Source organism: Schistocerca nitens, chromosome 4 (assembly GCF_023898315.1).
Source record: "Schistocerca nitens isolate TAMUIC-IGC-003100 chromosome 4, iqSchNite1.1, whole genome shotgun sequence".
In the NCBI taxonomy this organism is placed as follows: Eukaryota; Metazoa; Arthropoda; class Insecta; order Orthoptera; family Acrididae; genus Schistocerca; species Schistocerca nitens.
The window spans coordinates 221,476,710-221,493,493 of record NC_064617.1 but is presented as its reverse complement, the minus strand read 5'-3'; the positions used below and the strand labels follow the sequence as shown (position 1 = coordinate 221,493,493).

Genomic DNA, 16,784 nt, shown 5'->3' with positions numbered 1-16,784 from the left:
GAAAAAAGTGGTCCAACTAAAACATTCATATTTCTTTACGTACTACACGAATATGTAATAAAAATGGGGGTTCCTATTTTTAAAAAACGCAATTGATATCCGTTTGACCTATGACAGCGCCATCTAGTGGGCCAACCATAGTGCCATCTGGTTTCCCCCTTGAAGTTAGAGAAGTTTCGTTCTTTGTAGTTTTTTTCGTTTGATGCTTATTTCGTGAGATATTTAGCCCGGTCACGATCGATGGACCACCCTGTATAATGTAACAGGCCTTTTTCATTTTATCGATCGCTGATGTGTCACAATAATAAATACATTATATCTTTGGGTAGCTTTGTTAGCAGAGGTGGTATGCCATGCTAAGCACTAGAAGCAAATGTTACATAACTACTCACCTGACATACTTGTATGAAAGATGACCAACAAAAAGTAGGCGACTCACGTCTCTAAGAACCACTGATCGCAACATACCAGCGTGACACTTAAACTGTAACTATTTTCATCTTGCTTGGTCAGTTCAGTTGTAGTGGAAGAATTGTTTACTGCAGAAATGTTTGTATGAGTATATTTTTATAAAGTTACCAAAAAGCAAGTATTTGGGCCCAGAGGAAGTGTTATACACATAATAGAAAGTGCAGGGTAATGTCTGTACAGCTTGATGTTTTTTAATTTCGTACTTAGCAATTTGATCCATAGGGGGCAACGGCATTGCCGCAGTGGATACACCGGTTCCCGCGAGATCACCGAAGTTAAGCGCTGTCGGGCGTGGCCGGCACTTGGATGGGTGACCATCCAGGCCGCCATGTGCTGTTGCCATTTTTCGGGGTGCACTCAGCCTCGTGACGCCAATTGAGGAGCTACTCAACCGAATAGTAGCAGCTCCGGTCAAGGAAAACCATCATAACGACCAGGAGTGCGGTGTGCTGACCACACGCCCCTCCTATCCGCATCTTCAACTGAGGATGACACGGCGGTCGGATGACCCGATGGGCCACTTGTGGCCTGAAGACGGAGTGCAATTAGGTCCATAGCATATTCTGGTGAGAGCCAAAGTATTATGACCACTGCCCACCCATGAGACAGAAAGCCGACGTGTGGCTATGTAAGCACGTGTCGGGGTAAGGATAGTACATGCCACGGTCCAAACAGTGTCTAGAATGGATCAATAGTAAACAGAGAAATGTCAAGAGGGTGTTAAAGTTGCATGTGTTCTGTATAGCCTCCCCTCATTTGAGTGCAATGCACAGAACCTTAATAGACTGCAGGAAAAAAATGCAGCCCCCTCAAGGACTGTGTTCAGTGACACCAGGGTATAACATGTGCACTTTCAGGTGTTGTAGTTTTAGTGATTCATTTGACACGCCCATCAGGAGGCCTATCTGTGCATCCTCTGTTTTGATTCTGCAGGCAGTAGGTAGGCTGAGTTTAGAGATGAATAGTGTTTACGACACTCTTTTAGGGTACAAACATGCGCCATCGACTACGTACTCATTTTGAACAGCTTCGCAATTTCAACGGGTCGAATTGTGAACCTGCGGATGGATGTATCGACGGACTGTTACACATGTTTGGTACAATGTATGAGTCTCCTGCCGCTGTTTTCGACAGTGCTCTGTGGAACATTCCCACACCGGTAGACCAGGTTCTGGACGTCTGCGTAATACAGGCGCATGCTAAAATCGACGCACTATGCGAGAAGCAGTGACCGACAGAACATCATCCAGGGACTGAATCCGGGAACATGTAGCACCTGCTGCTGCAGGGGCCACTGGGAACCGTCTACTCACAGCGGTACTAAGAACACCTGTGCTCTTGGTCAGACCACAACTGTCACCATGACACCGCCAAGCATGACCACTCTGGTGTCGCGAAAGAATTGACTGCAGCGTAGAATAACGCTGTCTTCGGTGATGAGAGTAGGTTCTGTCTGTATGTAAAGTGATGAACGTATACGTGTAAAGCGTAGACTTGGTGAGCTATTGCAGCTTCCATTCCCCCACTACACACAGGTCTTTCCCGCGCTTAAGGGTGTGGGGGGCCATCAGTTTCGACTCGCGTCACATTTGGCGTTTCCGCAGGATACAGCAACCAGTGGCCGCTACATTGCACAGGCTGTTTTCCTCGTGCTACTGCCATTTTTTCAACAGGAAGGTGGTACGCTTTTTCAGCAGAACAATACACGTTCACAGTACAGAATGTGCTCTCCGTGATGTACAACTACCCTGGCCAGGAAGATCACCAGATCTCTCGCCATTTCAACACGTATAGGGCATGATGATACGTGAACTTATTCGTTCTCCGGAGGGAGGGGGAGGGGAGCTGAAAAAACCATTGCTGAATCGCAACAAATGGCGCAAAACGCTTGGGACAGTCCATCACAAGATGCCATTTTGCACCTCTATGATCATTTGTATGTGAGAATACACACCCTCTTGGTCTCCAGAGGGGGATGCACTGTGTATTGATGATACGTTCAAAATAGCTCTAAGCACTACGGGACTTTTCATCTGAGGTCGTCAGTCCCCTAGACTTAAAACTACTTAAACCTAGCCAACCTAAGGACATCACACACAACCATACCTGAGGCAGGATTCGAACCTGCGACCGTAGTGGTCTCACGGTTCCAGACTGATGCGCGTAGAACCTCGGCCACAGCGGCCAGCTTGATGGGACGGTTTGGGTATCCTTTACTGTGACATGTGTGTTTCGTGTGGTCTGAATTTACTATCAGATACTCCTACAATGATGAATAACCTGTCACCTAACTTTCAAGTAAAATGAGCTTGTCCTTGACGGTGTTGTGTTTCTTTCCCAGCAGTGTACAATCATGTGAAACTCTCATAACAGTCGCTCTTTGAGATGTTGTTCAACTTACTCGTCACATTGTCTTGAATGTCGGTTAAGACGTCAAAGAGTTGACCCTTCTTGAGAATTTCTGTACCGTGTCGTTTTAAGGCAGGTTCGTATGACAGCACGAAATCTCGTCTCCCGTGATTATTTTTTCCAGAAAAGAATTGTCCGCGGTTTGCTTTTCAATCAAGTCACGGCGAGCGTCCACGGCTCTTCGTTCTTGATTGGGAATCAAAGTTTCCGGCATAAACCTTGCACACGGTTCTCGCGTCTTCAAAACATTGGAATGTCTTGCACACTTGACTTACAGATGTTGCTCCATCGCGATTTTTGACACAAATACGTTGGCACATTACCGTCGCAGGTAAACTGATTAACACTACCTGCTCACAACTGAGTGGTCAAACGCACATCTTTGGTTTACAGTTGTTCATTCAAGCTGTCACTGCGCTGACGTCGCTTATTCAGCAGTGTCGGAACTTTTTGGACGGACACTGTATAAGGACAGCAGAGGCGAATAGGAAATCATTCATTGCGGACCGGAAACGGGGAAATTCACAGCCATAAGCTGTATTACTAAAAGGCCAGGTGTTATGTCCTGTCGCCTGGGAACATCTCGTAAGCTGGTGTCGTGAGCGTTTATGGAAAGTGGTTGGTGGACGGTGGAACCACGAGAAGGCAACATAGTGTGGGATTTCCGCTCCTCATCACAGAACGAGGAGGTCAGACGCGTGGCCGTTCTGTAGGGCACAGTAGGTGGCGGTCTGTGAGCTCAGGATCATCGAGATTGGATCGTGGATCAGTGGAGACGTGTCGCCTGCTCGGACGAATCACATATCTTGTAACAACACTAGGTCGAAGGTAGCGTCTGCATACGCCAAGACGAACGGCTACTCGAAACACGCACCGCGTCACAGAGCAAGGCGGTGGGTGCAGTATTGCGCCATATTGAACATTTACCCTTTGTCCTACGGGACCTCTGATAGTACTGGAACACACCATGACGGCTGCGACCTACGTGTACACTATTGCAGTTTACTTGCCTCCCTCAATGCTTGGTGCCTTTCCCGATAGCGATGACGTCGTCCAGCTTTATAGCTGTCCGTGTCACAAGGTCGAAATCGTTCTATAGATGTTTGAGAAGCCTGATAGCGACCTCATGTTGATGTCTCCGCCAAGAAATTCACCTGGTCTGAGCCCGATGGAACACATCTGAGAAGCTACCAGGCGCCATCTTTGCTTCAGCTATCCACCAGCCCGTAAATTATGTGATCTGTGTGCGGACACCTGATGCCACATACCTCCGGAACCGCCTCCCCACCCCCTCCCAAAGACTTAATGAAACATGCTAAGCAGTAGGGATGGGAAGAACCGACCGGTTAAAACCGATACCCTCATTTTAGTTCTGAATAACCGATATTTTTCGGCAGTGGCTTGGTCTCGGTTATGATAGACATTTTTCTTTTTTACTGATAACTGGATATAAAATCGATGTACCAATTTGCCCTAGCAGTGGTGCTAAAAACTTTTCGTTTTAGATAAAACCTTTTTAAAAAACTAGTTTCGTAGTACGTTTTGTTTCCTCTGAGAAACTGGTATCGTCTTTAAATGATGTTGTTTCTAATGAAAGGAAACAAATTAAAGATCAAAACATTACAGAACGAATATTTAAGAACAGACTATAGTTGGATCCACTAACGATGACGGTCGAGTTTACGCTTGTTCCGCACATCTACGTCACGTATTTTGCGACAATCAAAGGGCGTTAAGCAGTGTTCTGAGTCCTCTGCTGTGAATGCAGTAGCTAATGCGATAATTAAACGTGATCGTAGCGAGTTGTTTAGTGAATTTCGTTTCTATTTCGCTGATTGCAATGGTGAGTAAAAATTCTGCATAAGCAAGCGAGAGGCATAATTTGCAGGTCATGCGCTTTCTTCAAGCGGAAACGATGTCGTCGCTTGGAATCGTCAACAATGCAATCCCCATCCGTTCCTCGACAAGGGGAAACCGCCATCGTTCGTGCATCGGCGTATCACGTAATTTTTCTTGGCAAATGTTCTATTTTGTCCACGATCTGAGTGGTTTATTTCGATTTTTTGAAAGCGAATTTTTGTTTGTTTGTTTGTTTTTTTATTTTTTCAAGAGAAAATCAGTTATATTCAAATTCTCGTAAAAAAGTAAAGATATACATCTGACAAGACTTCAACTACTCTGAATGAATGTCGGTTTGACACTTCTATGAAATAATAAAAGAGAAAGGAAGTTATGGTAACAGTAATAAACAAAAATTTAACAATCCATTTGTAGTTTATAATACAAAAAGAAAATAGCTGATCTGCAGCCTGTGTCTACACAATATGCCTTTATCTGCTTGTAGCCCTCGGAAAAGGACAACACAAAAAACGGAACTCCCCTAACTCAGTTGTCACCCTTTAGCATTAACTATTTATAATGCCAAATACTGGTGTGATCTTCGATTGCAATGTAATTTTTGTAACACACATTTAAAACTAGAAAGAGTAGGGAATGCTGGTGAGTTCTTTGTAGTATTGAAGCCTCATTACTTTTCGAGGAAAGCAGCGACGCTGGATGGACTGCGTTTTCTTTTCCTTGCCTCCTTTATTTGAAATTTTGATTCTACGTACCGTGAAAGGTATAATGCGAAAGTGTGCGCAATTCGTAGCATTTTTTCCATCTTTGTGCGATGTCTACGTTTATTGTTGTAAATAATGGTAATAACAAATTGAAAATCGGTTATTTCATAAATCGGTTATTTTGGGCGGTTTTAACAGACAGATTAAACTGGAGGTGGAATAAAAACGATGTAGCCGAAAACAGGTTTTTTCAGCGATAAGCGCCATTTCTACTAAGCACAATCGCTGTTGTACTGCCTTCCTAACGAGGACAAACGTGGTATTAAGGAGGTCGTAATGTTTTGGCTCATGAATGTAGTTCAAGGTCTAAGAAGCCGCATGCCACTAAACTCCGACAGACAGTACCGTAGCAAAGCGAACTGGACTGGTTCTTTTGAGTCAAGCTACCACAAAGAGCAGTCAAAGTTTTAATTATGGCCTCGAAAACATAATGTTACGTAATTAATTTTGCGTATTTTTCCAAGTATGTGTCAGCAGTGCAGGTATATACTGAAATCCCTGCACCATAGGCCCATGGCACGCCGCATGAGGAAGCAAAACAAAATGCCACAGACTATTGCAAAAGTGGAGTAAAGAAAATGTTCCACGCTCTGGCCCCAATTGGGCCCGATCGACCGCCATGCCATCCTCTGACAATGACGTCATATAATGCGCTACGCGGGACATGTCGTCAACGCACCGCTCTCCCCGACGTTGTCGAGTTTCTTAACTTTGGAACCTCCATTAATCGATCAAGTAGCTCCTCAGTTGGCCTCAAGAGGGTGAGTAAATCCCGTGTCAGTTCTCCCACCAACAAAATATCCCTGACAGTACCAGGAATCGAACCGGAGTCCCTCGCATGGCAGTCAGCCACGCTGACCACACAGCTACGGAGGCGGACGAACAAGAGGTCTATCGTGCAGTAATGTGGTTTTGTGTATTTGAAGTGGAGAAACGTTGAATCACTCATGCTGATCTGGCAGAACTGTACAACAGTGCACCATCATACACTGAAGTGACAGTAAGTCATGGGATAGCGATATGCACATATACATATGGCGATAATATCGCTTACGCAAGATGTAAAAGGGCAGAGCATTAGCGAAACTGTCATTTGTACTCAGTTGAGTCATGTGAAAAGATTTCCGACGCGATTATGGCCTCACGACGGGAATTAAAAGACTTTGAACGCAGAGTGGTAGGTTGAGACCGAGATCCACTGTTTCAAGAGTGGCGAGAATACCAAATTCCTATTATCGCCTCTCAGCACGGACGACGCAGTGGCCGACGGCCTTCACTTAACGGCCGAGGGCTGCGACTTTTGTGTAGAGTTAACAGCGCTAACAAGCAACACTACATGAAATAACCGCAGAAATTAATGTGCGACGTACGACGAACGTAGTCTATCCGTTAGGCGTTAATGCGCTATAGGAGCAGATGACCGACGCGAATGCCTTTGCCACCAGTGCAACATAGCCTGCAGCGCCTCTCCTGTGCTCGTGACCATATCAGTTGGTCACAAGACGACTGGAAAATCGTGGCGTTGTCACATGAGTCCCGATTTCAGCTGGTAAGAGCTGATGGTAGGGTTCGAGTGTGGTGCAGACCTCACGAAGCCGTGGACCCAAGTTGTTCAAATGGCTCTGAGCACTATGGGACAACTTCTGAGGTCATCAGTCCCCTAGAACTTAGAACTACTTAAACCCAACTAACCTAAGGACATCACACACATCCATGCCCGAGGCAAGATTCTAACCTGCGACCGTAGAGGTCGCGCGGCTCCAGACTGAAGCGCCTAGAACCGTTCGGCCACCCCGGCCGGCTGACCCAGTTGTCAACAAAGCACTGTGCAAGCTGGTGGTTGCTTCATAATGGTATGCGTTGTGTTTACAAGGAATGGGCTGGGTCCTCTGGATGTTAGGCTACTTGCAGACCATTTGCAGCCATTCATGGGCGTAATGTTTCCAAACAACAATAGAAATTTCATGGATGAGCCATGTCACCAGCCCACAACTGTTCGCGACTGGTTTGAGGAATTCTGGATAATTCGAACGAATTATTTGACCGCCCAGACGTCCCGACATGACTCCCATCGAATACTCATGAGACATAATCGAGAGTTCAGTTCATGCAGAAAATCCTGACCCAGCAACTCTTTCGCATTTATGGACGGCTATAGAGCCATTTTGGCTCAATAATTCTGCAGGCCTACTTGCAGACCATTTGTAGCCATTCAACGACCTGTTGTATCCATGCCACATCGAGTTGCTGCACTACGCTGGGCAAAATAAGGTTCGACACGGTATTATGAGATATCCCATGCCTTTTGTCACCTGAGTGTTTGACACACTGGTTAGTCAGCGCCAACTCTTCGAGTGTGGCCAGACAAGTCTGAATATTAAAGAACGAAGTGGCCGACAATCTGCCTGTGAAGAATTGGCAGTCGTAAGAGAAGTGTGGGGCCTGGTGCTCGAAGATCAGCGCATTAAATTCGAAGAGATAACGTAAAAAATGAACCCATCTCTTGAATCAATTTTCAGCGTCTTGTACGACCTTTTCAACGTGACAAAGGTCACCTCTTCGCTGGGTTAAGCGACTGCTCACTTATATTCAAAAAGTCCGTAAACCGAGGTGCCAGTGGTTATGATGCAACGGTGTCAAGCAAATCCGGACGACTTTTGCAGCTGCTTAATCACTATCGATGATTGTTGCGTGTGTCATTATGACGCCAAGACAAAAGAGTGTAGCAAACAGTTGAGAAATGTGAATTTTCGTAAAAATCGAAGATCCAATCATCACAGGGCAAGCTGACGCTGCGTTTCTTGCGGCTAGCTCGCAAGAGGCAAAACGTCACGGGAACATACTACGGAAATCTACTGATGAGTTTACAATAGGCTGCGAAGACGAAGCGTCGTGCAGTGGTGTCCAACGGGACGATTTTGATCCACGACACTGTCCCAGCTCACTTTACTCAGGATACGGTCAGAGGAGTTGCTTTTTTGAAGTATCATTTTTCACCTTTCCCACCTCAACCCTCCCCCCAATCTCCGTGTTCTCCTGACATATCACTCCTTGACTTCTTCCATTGCGCGGTGGGAGAAGATCTCCAGAATAACCAACAGGTGATTTTCGAGATGGTTCCTGAAGAGCCAAAATGTAGACTTATACAAGCAATGTCTCCAAGTCGTCCATCATTGGTAAAAATGTGTTGCATTGAAGGATGAGTATACAGAGGAGGAGTAACACCATAAACAAGTTTCACCGTCGCAGCTTGATATTTTTAGATGACAATTAAAATTTTATTTCATTTTATACAAGAGACATACAATAATTAAAGAGACAAATTGATGTAGAAGTGAAACAATTTGCCGGAAGAGTTTCCTAGTTTCACGACTTTAGGTTGACATCACCGAGATGAACTGAGAACAGCTGACGGATAAAAATTGGTTTGATTATAACCACAATATTACATTTAAAGATGAGTGTCTGCTTGAAATCACCACATTAGTTGAACAATGTTCAGTGATCCGGTGTATTTTTACGTTCTGAAGTTGAAAAGCCGTCTTAAATCTTTTATCGAATGATTTTACATTATGATGAACATTGTATGAACTGTGGAAATTTTTATAAGTGGGTATAACAGTGAAAAAACGGCCAAACCTCAAAAACTGACGAACCACGTTCTGACCGGACAATTGAAATGTAACCACCTTAGCTTGAAACGCACACTGACTACATTATTCGCGAAGACCGACGTGTTACAGTTCGATATATAGCAAAAATCAGTTGTAATAAGTTTTGGCCCAGTTCACAGCGTTATCAATAACAAGCTCAACTTCAGCAAAATGAATCCCGAAAGAGTTAATGCAACAACACAAGAAAATTACATTGAAGTTACGCTCAGACTAGAAAGATCAGTATGAAAGTGAAGATTGCCCTGTTCTAAACAAGATTTTAGCGTGTAATGAAACTCGGGTTACCACTGTGAACCGGAGTCCAAAAGGCAAAACGTGGAATGGAAGTACACCAGCTCTGTCCGAAAGAAATTCAGAAGGCTAGCATCAGCGGGAAAAGCCATGTTGACCGTCTTCTGGGATGCCCAGGTATCGTCTTTTGTGCTTGTTTCGAAAATCAGTGCACAATAAACATTGCTTACTACTTAGACATAGTGATGAACAAAGTAAAGACAGCAATGAGGGGGAAAAAGTCGCGAATCTCAAAGGAAAGGTTCGAATTGCTACACGAGAACGCTCGCCTTAACACCGCTTTCGGACCCAAGAAATCATTGAAAAATGGATTGGGAGGTACTGCCTCATTCTGTACAGTCCAGATGTGGCTCTCTCTGATTTTCATTTGTTTTGTCCAATCAAGAAGTTCAGCAACAACTAGGAGGTCAAAGCGTTAATGGGAAGGTGGCTCAAACTACAAGACGAAGACTTCTTTGCATCAGTCATTAAAAAAAAGCTAATTCATATGTGGGACAAGTCAATTAATATTGATGGGGATTATTTTGAGAAGTAGTAAAAATCTCATTTTTTTAAAATACACAATTTTTTTCCACATCAGTCTGTCTCTTTTTATTATTGACTGTCCCCCATATATTATACGTGAAAAGATAGAACCCAATTCAGTAAGTTAAATTAATCCTGTATTTGCTACATACCACAATGGCCATCTTCTGGGTTCAGCAAATCATGCCAGCACAACCATTTACCTTCCAGGACAGATTTCTTAATGAGGTCTCTCAAGTTCTGTTCTGAACTTAAGTGCCTGGTGTACGTGATCTGTCTCTTTTTCCTAAGGTTCAAAGAGTTGTAATACGTGTTACTGACATTGGGAAAACTCTTCGTTTTTAAAAAAACAGATGATGATCTTGCCATTCGCCAGTTTTCCGAGGGGATAGAAGCTCTTTTGTCTTCATAATCTTCATCGTAAAATGTACTTTTGCCACGTCTTTTATCTGATTCCCCGTCTTCATCCGCGTGGCTTGAACACTGCGCGGAATCCATCATTGGCACTTGAAGTCTTTACACTGCCAACTTGTTATAGTTATCCGATTTCCATCATTATGCTTCTTTGTTTTCCCCTTAGCAATTCACATTCTGTCTGTATGTTCTGTTAGTATCCCTCTACGAAACTTCCTCCATTCGCTGAAACAAAAAATTAAAGATTGTTAATAATTCCAAAAGAACAAAAAAATCAAAAGTTTGAATATGAAAAGAGGGTATACTCAGATAGAAAGAAAACATAGACTGCTACCATTACTAATTTGTTTGAATGTAAAGAAAATTTTTGTCCAGTACCCTCAGAAAAAATACAGTAGAAGGAATTTTATTTCTATTTGTTTAATGCCTCTAAATGAATTTTATGCTAATAAATGAGTGTGGTTACTTATCAGCATGCCTCCTATTCAAATATAGCCGCTTATAAAAGCGTCTTGAGGACAAAGTTGTACCGGATGGTTATAATTAAAATGGACCTACAGAGGTCCAGTGTGGGCTGTATTTATCATATGGCAGCGAACTTGGAAGATATTCTGATGCCGTAATGCGGAGCCGATTTACGGTGGAACGAAAATTAGTTCCAAAATTTCGCGCTGTGAATACAAGACACGCATATAAAAATGTTTCCATACGTAATGGATTAGGAACAGGATGTGGGCAGAAAAGGTAAGACAAGTAAGAAAAGCATAACGTAGATTTTATTACACTCCTGGAAATTGAAATACGAACACCGTGAATTCATTGTCCCAGGAAGGGAAACTTTATTGACACATTCCTGAGGTCAGATACATCACACGATCACACTGACAGAACCACAGGCACATAGACACAGGCAACAGAGCATGCACAATGTCGGCACTAGTACAGTGTATATCCACCTTTCGCAGCAATGCAGGCTGCTATTCTCCCATGGAGACGATCGTAGAGATGCTGGATGTAGTCCTGTGGAACGGCTTGCCATGCCATTTCCACCTGGTGCCTCAGTTGGACCAGCGTTCGTGCTGGACGTGCAGACCGCGTGAGACGACGCTTCATCCAGTCCCAAACATGCTCAATGGGGGACAGATCCGGAGATCTTGCTGGCCAGGGTAGTTGACTTACACCTTCTAGAGCACGTTGGGTGGCACGGGATACATGCGGACGTGCATTGTCCTGTTGGAACAGCAAGTTCCCTTGCCGGTCTAGGAATGGTAGAACGATGGGTTCGATGACGGTTTGGATGTACCGTGCACTATTCAGTGTCCCCTCGACGATTACCAGTGGTGTACGGCCAGTGTAGGAGATCGCTCCTCACACCATGATGCCGGGTGTTGGCCCTGTGTGCCTCGGTCGTATGCAGTCCTGATTGTAGCGCTCACCTGCACGGCGCCAAACACGCATACGACCATCATTGGCACCAAGGCAGAAGCGACTCTCATCGCTGAAGACGACACGTCTCCATTCGTCCCTCCATTCACGCCTGTCGCGACACCACTGGAGGCGGGCTGCACGATGTTGGGGCGTGAGCGGAAGACGGCCTAACGGTGTGCGGGACCGTAGTCCAGCTTCATGGAGACGGTTGCGAATGGTCCTCGCCGATACCCCAGGAGCAACAGTGTCCCTAATTTGCTGGGAAGTGGCGGTGCGGTCCCCTACGGCACTGCGTAGGATCCTACGGTCTTGGCGTGCATTCGTGCGTCGCTGCGGTCCGGTCCCAGGTCGACGGGCACGTGCACCTTCCGCCGACCACTGGCGACAACATCGATGTACCGTGGAGACCTCACGCCCCATGTGTTGAGCAATTCGGCGGTACGTCCACCCGGCCTCCCGCATGCCTACTATACGCCCTCGCTCAAAGTCCGTCAACTGCACATACGGTTCATGTCCACGCTGTCGCGGCATGCTACCAGTGTTAAAGACTGCGATGGAGCTCCGTATGCCACGGCAAACTGGCTGACACTGACGGCGGCGGTGCACAAATGCTGAGCAGCTAGCGCCATTCGACGGCCAACACCGCGGTTCCTGGTGTGTCCGCTGTGTCGTGCGTGTGATCATTGCTTGTACAGTCCTCTCGCAGTGTCCGGAGCAAGTATGGTGGGTCTGACACACCGGTGTCAATGTGTTCTTTTTTCCATTTCCAGGAGTGTATTAACCGTCGCTAACACAATTTGTTCAATATGAGCACCGGTAACATAGACGAGATGCTGCATCCGTGACTAATAACCTCAGCAGTTGAGTCCCATAGTGCTCAGAGCTCATTTGCTGCATCCGTAATATGACCTGATCAACAGTTGCTCGCAGCAGATCCGGTGGAAGCTGAGCAACGTGTTCCTGTACATTGGCCTTCAGATCCAGTAGAGACAGAATATGTCCCTGGTAAACGCGTTCTTTCACATATCATCAGAGCCGAAAGTCATACGGATTGAGATCAGATGATCTTGCAGGCAATGCACCTGGAGATGACCCGTTCGTGGAAGGTTACATTAAGCAGATTTTTCACTGGGCGATAAACATTGCCCTTTCTTGCATGAAAACAACGGGTTCCACATAACTGCATTCTTTCAAAGCAGGAATCATAGGCTGTACAAGGAGGGCTCGGTAACGTGCAGACGTCACTGTACACCTGACAGGCCGTCTCTTCAAAGAAGAAAGGACCAACAATAAAGGTGCATACGGCATACAGTCACATACGGCGAATGTAATGGAACGTCGTGCACAACAGGCAGTTGTGGTATTCGCAGGACCATGTAGGGTACAATGTGCCTCATCATTCTATAGAATATCGCCTATCCACATGTCATCTACTTCGATCCGTGTCAGAAACCGTAGCTCAAATTCAGAATGTTGCTGCAGAAAATGAGGTTTCAGTCGCTGCACTGTCTGGATTTGTGTAAAAGAGACCGCAAAACCTTCCATGGAATGGACAGTTCTGGTGACACTGCACAAACACTAGCACTACCTGGGGCACGTTACAACAACAGTAGTTTCGACAGTAACTTTCACAAGGATAGGATACCTTCCTCTTCCAGGTGTAACACCACACTCATCCGTGTTTTCGAATTTCATTATCATCTTCTTTAAACGATTTAATGATGTCAGGTCTCTCCTCAGACCTTTTAGTTGGCGATACTCTCTCAATGCTGCACTATAATTGCTGCCATTCACATAAAACAGTTTCAATAAAAGTGCATGGTCTCTCTCCTCGACAGCTATACTGTTCCCTCACGCTATGGGTTGTCAAATGACAGTGTAGAGTCATACCGTCATACAAACAGCGACAGATTTGCACCTGGTGGCCACAATCGGAACTAATTTTTTTCCAGTGTAAATTGGTTCCGCATTACTTTATTAGCATATCTACCAAGTTTCGCAGCCATACGATAATTACAGGACACACTGGGCCTCTGTGAGGAGTACTTGTTGTTGTCTTCAGTCCTGAGACTGGTTTGATGCAGCTCTCCATGCTACTCTATCCTGTGCAAGCTTCTTCATCTCCCAGTACCTACTGCAACCTACATCCTTCTGAATCTGCTTAGTGTATTCATCTCTTGGTCTCCCTCTACGATTTTTACCCTCCACGCTGCCCTCCAATGCTAAATTTGTGATCCCTTGATACCTCAGAACATGTCCTACCAACCGGTCCCTTCTTCTTGTTAAGTTGTGCCACAAACTCCGCTTCTCCCCAATTCTATTCAATACCTCCTCATTAGTTATGTGATCTACCCATCTAACCTTCAGCATTCTTCTGTAGCACCACATTTCGAAAGCTTCTATTCTCTTCTTGTCCAAACTATTTATCGTCCATGTTTCACTTCCACATATGGCTACACTCCATACAAATACTTTCAGAAACGACTTCCTTACGCCTAAATCTATACTCGATGTTAACAAATTTCTCTTCTTCAGAAACGCTTTCCTTGCCACTGCCAGTCTACATTTTATATCTTCTCTACTTCGACCATCATCAGTTATTTTTCACCCCACATAGCAAAACTCCTTTACTACTCTGTCTCATTTCCCAATCTAATTCCCTCAGCATCAACCGACTTAATTCGACTACATTCCATTATCCTCGTTTTGCTTTTGTTGATGTTCATCTTATATCCTTCTTTCAAGACACTATCCATTCCATTCAACTGCTCTTTCAAGTCCTTTGCTGTCTCTGACAGAATTACAATGTCATCGGCGAACCTCAAAGTTTTTATTTCTTCTCCATGGATTTTAATACCTACTCCGATTTTTCTTTTGTTTCCTCCACTGCTTGCTGAATATACAGATTGAATAACATCGGGGAGAGGCTACAACCCTCTCTCACTCCCTTCCCAACCACTGCTTCCCTTTCATACCACCGACTCTTATAACTGCCATCTGGTTTCTGTACAAATTGTAAATAGCCTTTCGCTCCCTGTATTTTACCCCTGCCACCTTTAGAATTTAAAAGCGAGTATTTCAGTCAACATTGCCAAAAGCTTCCTCTTAAGTCTACAAATGCTAGAAACGTAGGTTTGCCTTTTCTTAATCGTTCTTCTAAGATAAGTCGCAAGGTCAGTATTGCCTCACGTGTTCCAATATTTCTACGGAATCCAAACTGATCTTCCCCGAGGTCAGTTTCTACCAGTTTTTCCATTCGTCCGTAAAGAATTCGCGTTACTATTTTCAGCTGTGACTTATTAAACCGATAGTTCGGTAATTTTCACATCTGTCAACACCTGCTTTCTTTGGGATTGGAATTATTATATTCTTCTTGAAGTCTGAGGGTATTTCGCCTGTCTCATACATCTTGCTCACCAGATAGTAGAGTTTTGTGAGGACTGGCTCTCCCAAGCCGTCAGTAGTTCTAATGGAATGTTGTCTACTCCTGGGGCCTTGTTTCGACTCAGGTCTTTCAGTGCTCTGTCGAACTCTACACACAGTATCGTATCTCCCATTTCATCTTCATCTACATCCTCTTCCATTTCCATAATATTGTCCTCGAGTACATCGCCCTTGTATAGACCCTCTGTATACTCCTTCCACCTCTCTGCTTTCCCTTCTTTGCTTAGAACTGGGTTTCCATCTGAGCTCTTGATATTCATACAAGTGGTTCTCTTTTCTCCAAAGGTCTCTTTAATTTTCCTGTAGGCAGTATCTATCTTACCCCTAGTGAGATAAGCCTCTACATCCTTACATTTGTCCTCTAGCCATCCCTGCTTAGCCTTTTTGCACTTCCTGTCGATCTCATTTTTGAGACGTTTGTATTCCTTTTTGCCTGCTTCATTTACTGCGTTTTTATATTTTCTCCTTTCATCAATTACATTCAATGTTTCTTCTGTTACCCAAGGATTTCTACTAGCCCTCGTCTTTTTACCTACTTGATCCTCTGCTGCCTTCACTACTTCATCCATCAAAGCTACCTATTCTTCTTCTACTGTATTTCTTTCCCCCATTCTTGTCAATTGTTCCCTTATGCTCTCCCTGAAACTCTCTACAACCTCTGGTTCTTTCAGTTTATCCAGGTCTCATCTCCTTAAATTCCCACCTTTTTGCAGTTTCTTCAGTTTTAATCTACAGTTCATAACCAATAGATTGTGGTCAGAGTCCACATCTGCACCTGGAAATGTCTTAAAATTTAAAACCTGGTTCCTAAATCTCTGTCTTACCATTATATAATCTATCTGAAACCCTCAAGTATCTCCAGGCCTCTTCCATGTAGACATCCTTCTTTTATGATTCTTGAACCAAGTGTTAGCTATGATTAAGTTATGCTCTGTGCAAAATTCTACCAGACGGGTTCCTCTTTCATTTCTTTCCCCCAATCCATATTCATCTACTATGTTTCCTTCTCTCCCTTTTCCTACTCTCGAATTCCAGTCACCCATGATTATTAAATTTTCGTCTCCCTTCACTACCTGAGTAATTTCTTTTATCTGATCATACATTTCATCAATTTCTTCATCATCTGCAGAGCTAGTTGGCATATAAACTTGCACTACCGTAGTAGGCGTGGGCTTCATGTCTATCTTGGCCACAATAATGCGTTCACTATGCTGTTTGTAGTAGCTTACCCGCACTCCTATTTTTTATTCATTATTAAACCTACTCCTGCATTACCCCTATTTGATTTTGTATTTATAACCCTGTAGTCACCTGACCAGAAGTCTTGTTCCTCCTGCCACCGAACTTCACTAATTCCCACTATATCTAACTTTAACCTATCCATTTCCCTTTTTAAATTTTCTAACCTACCTGCCCGATTAAGACACCTGACATTCCACGCTCCGATCCGTAGAACGCCAGTTTTCCTTCTCCTGATAACGACGTCCTCCTGAGTAGTTCCCGCCCG

The 16,784-nt window shown here is 44.4% G+C and overlaps 1 protein-coding gene and 1 pseudogene across 1 annotated transcript in view; one reads left to right on the top strand and one right to left on the bottom strand.

The window, feature by feature from the left end:
- Window positions 1–16,784, bottom strand: part of LOC126252955 (uncharacterized) — a 217,176-nt gene that overhangs the window by 120,511 nt on the left and 79,881 nt on the right. Inside the window, exon 2 of the mRNA XM_049953968.1 lies at window positions 10,144–10,630. Within this exon, the coding sequence (XP_049809925.1) occupies window positions 10,144–10,492 (349 nt within the window). The 5' untranslated portion in view covers window positions 10,493–10,630. The remainder of the gene's footprint in view (window positions 1–10,143; window positions 10,631–16,784) is intronic.
- Window positions 696–813, top strand: LOC126254293 (5S ribosomal RNA; annotated as a pseudogene).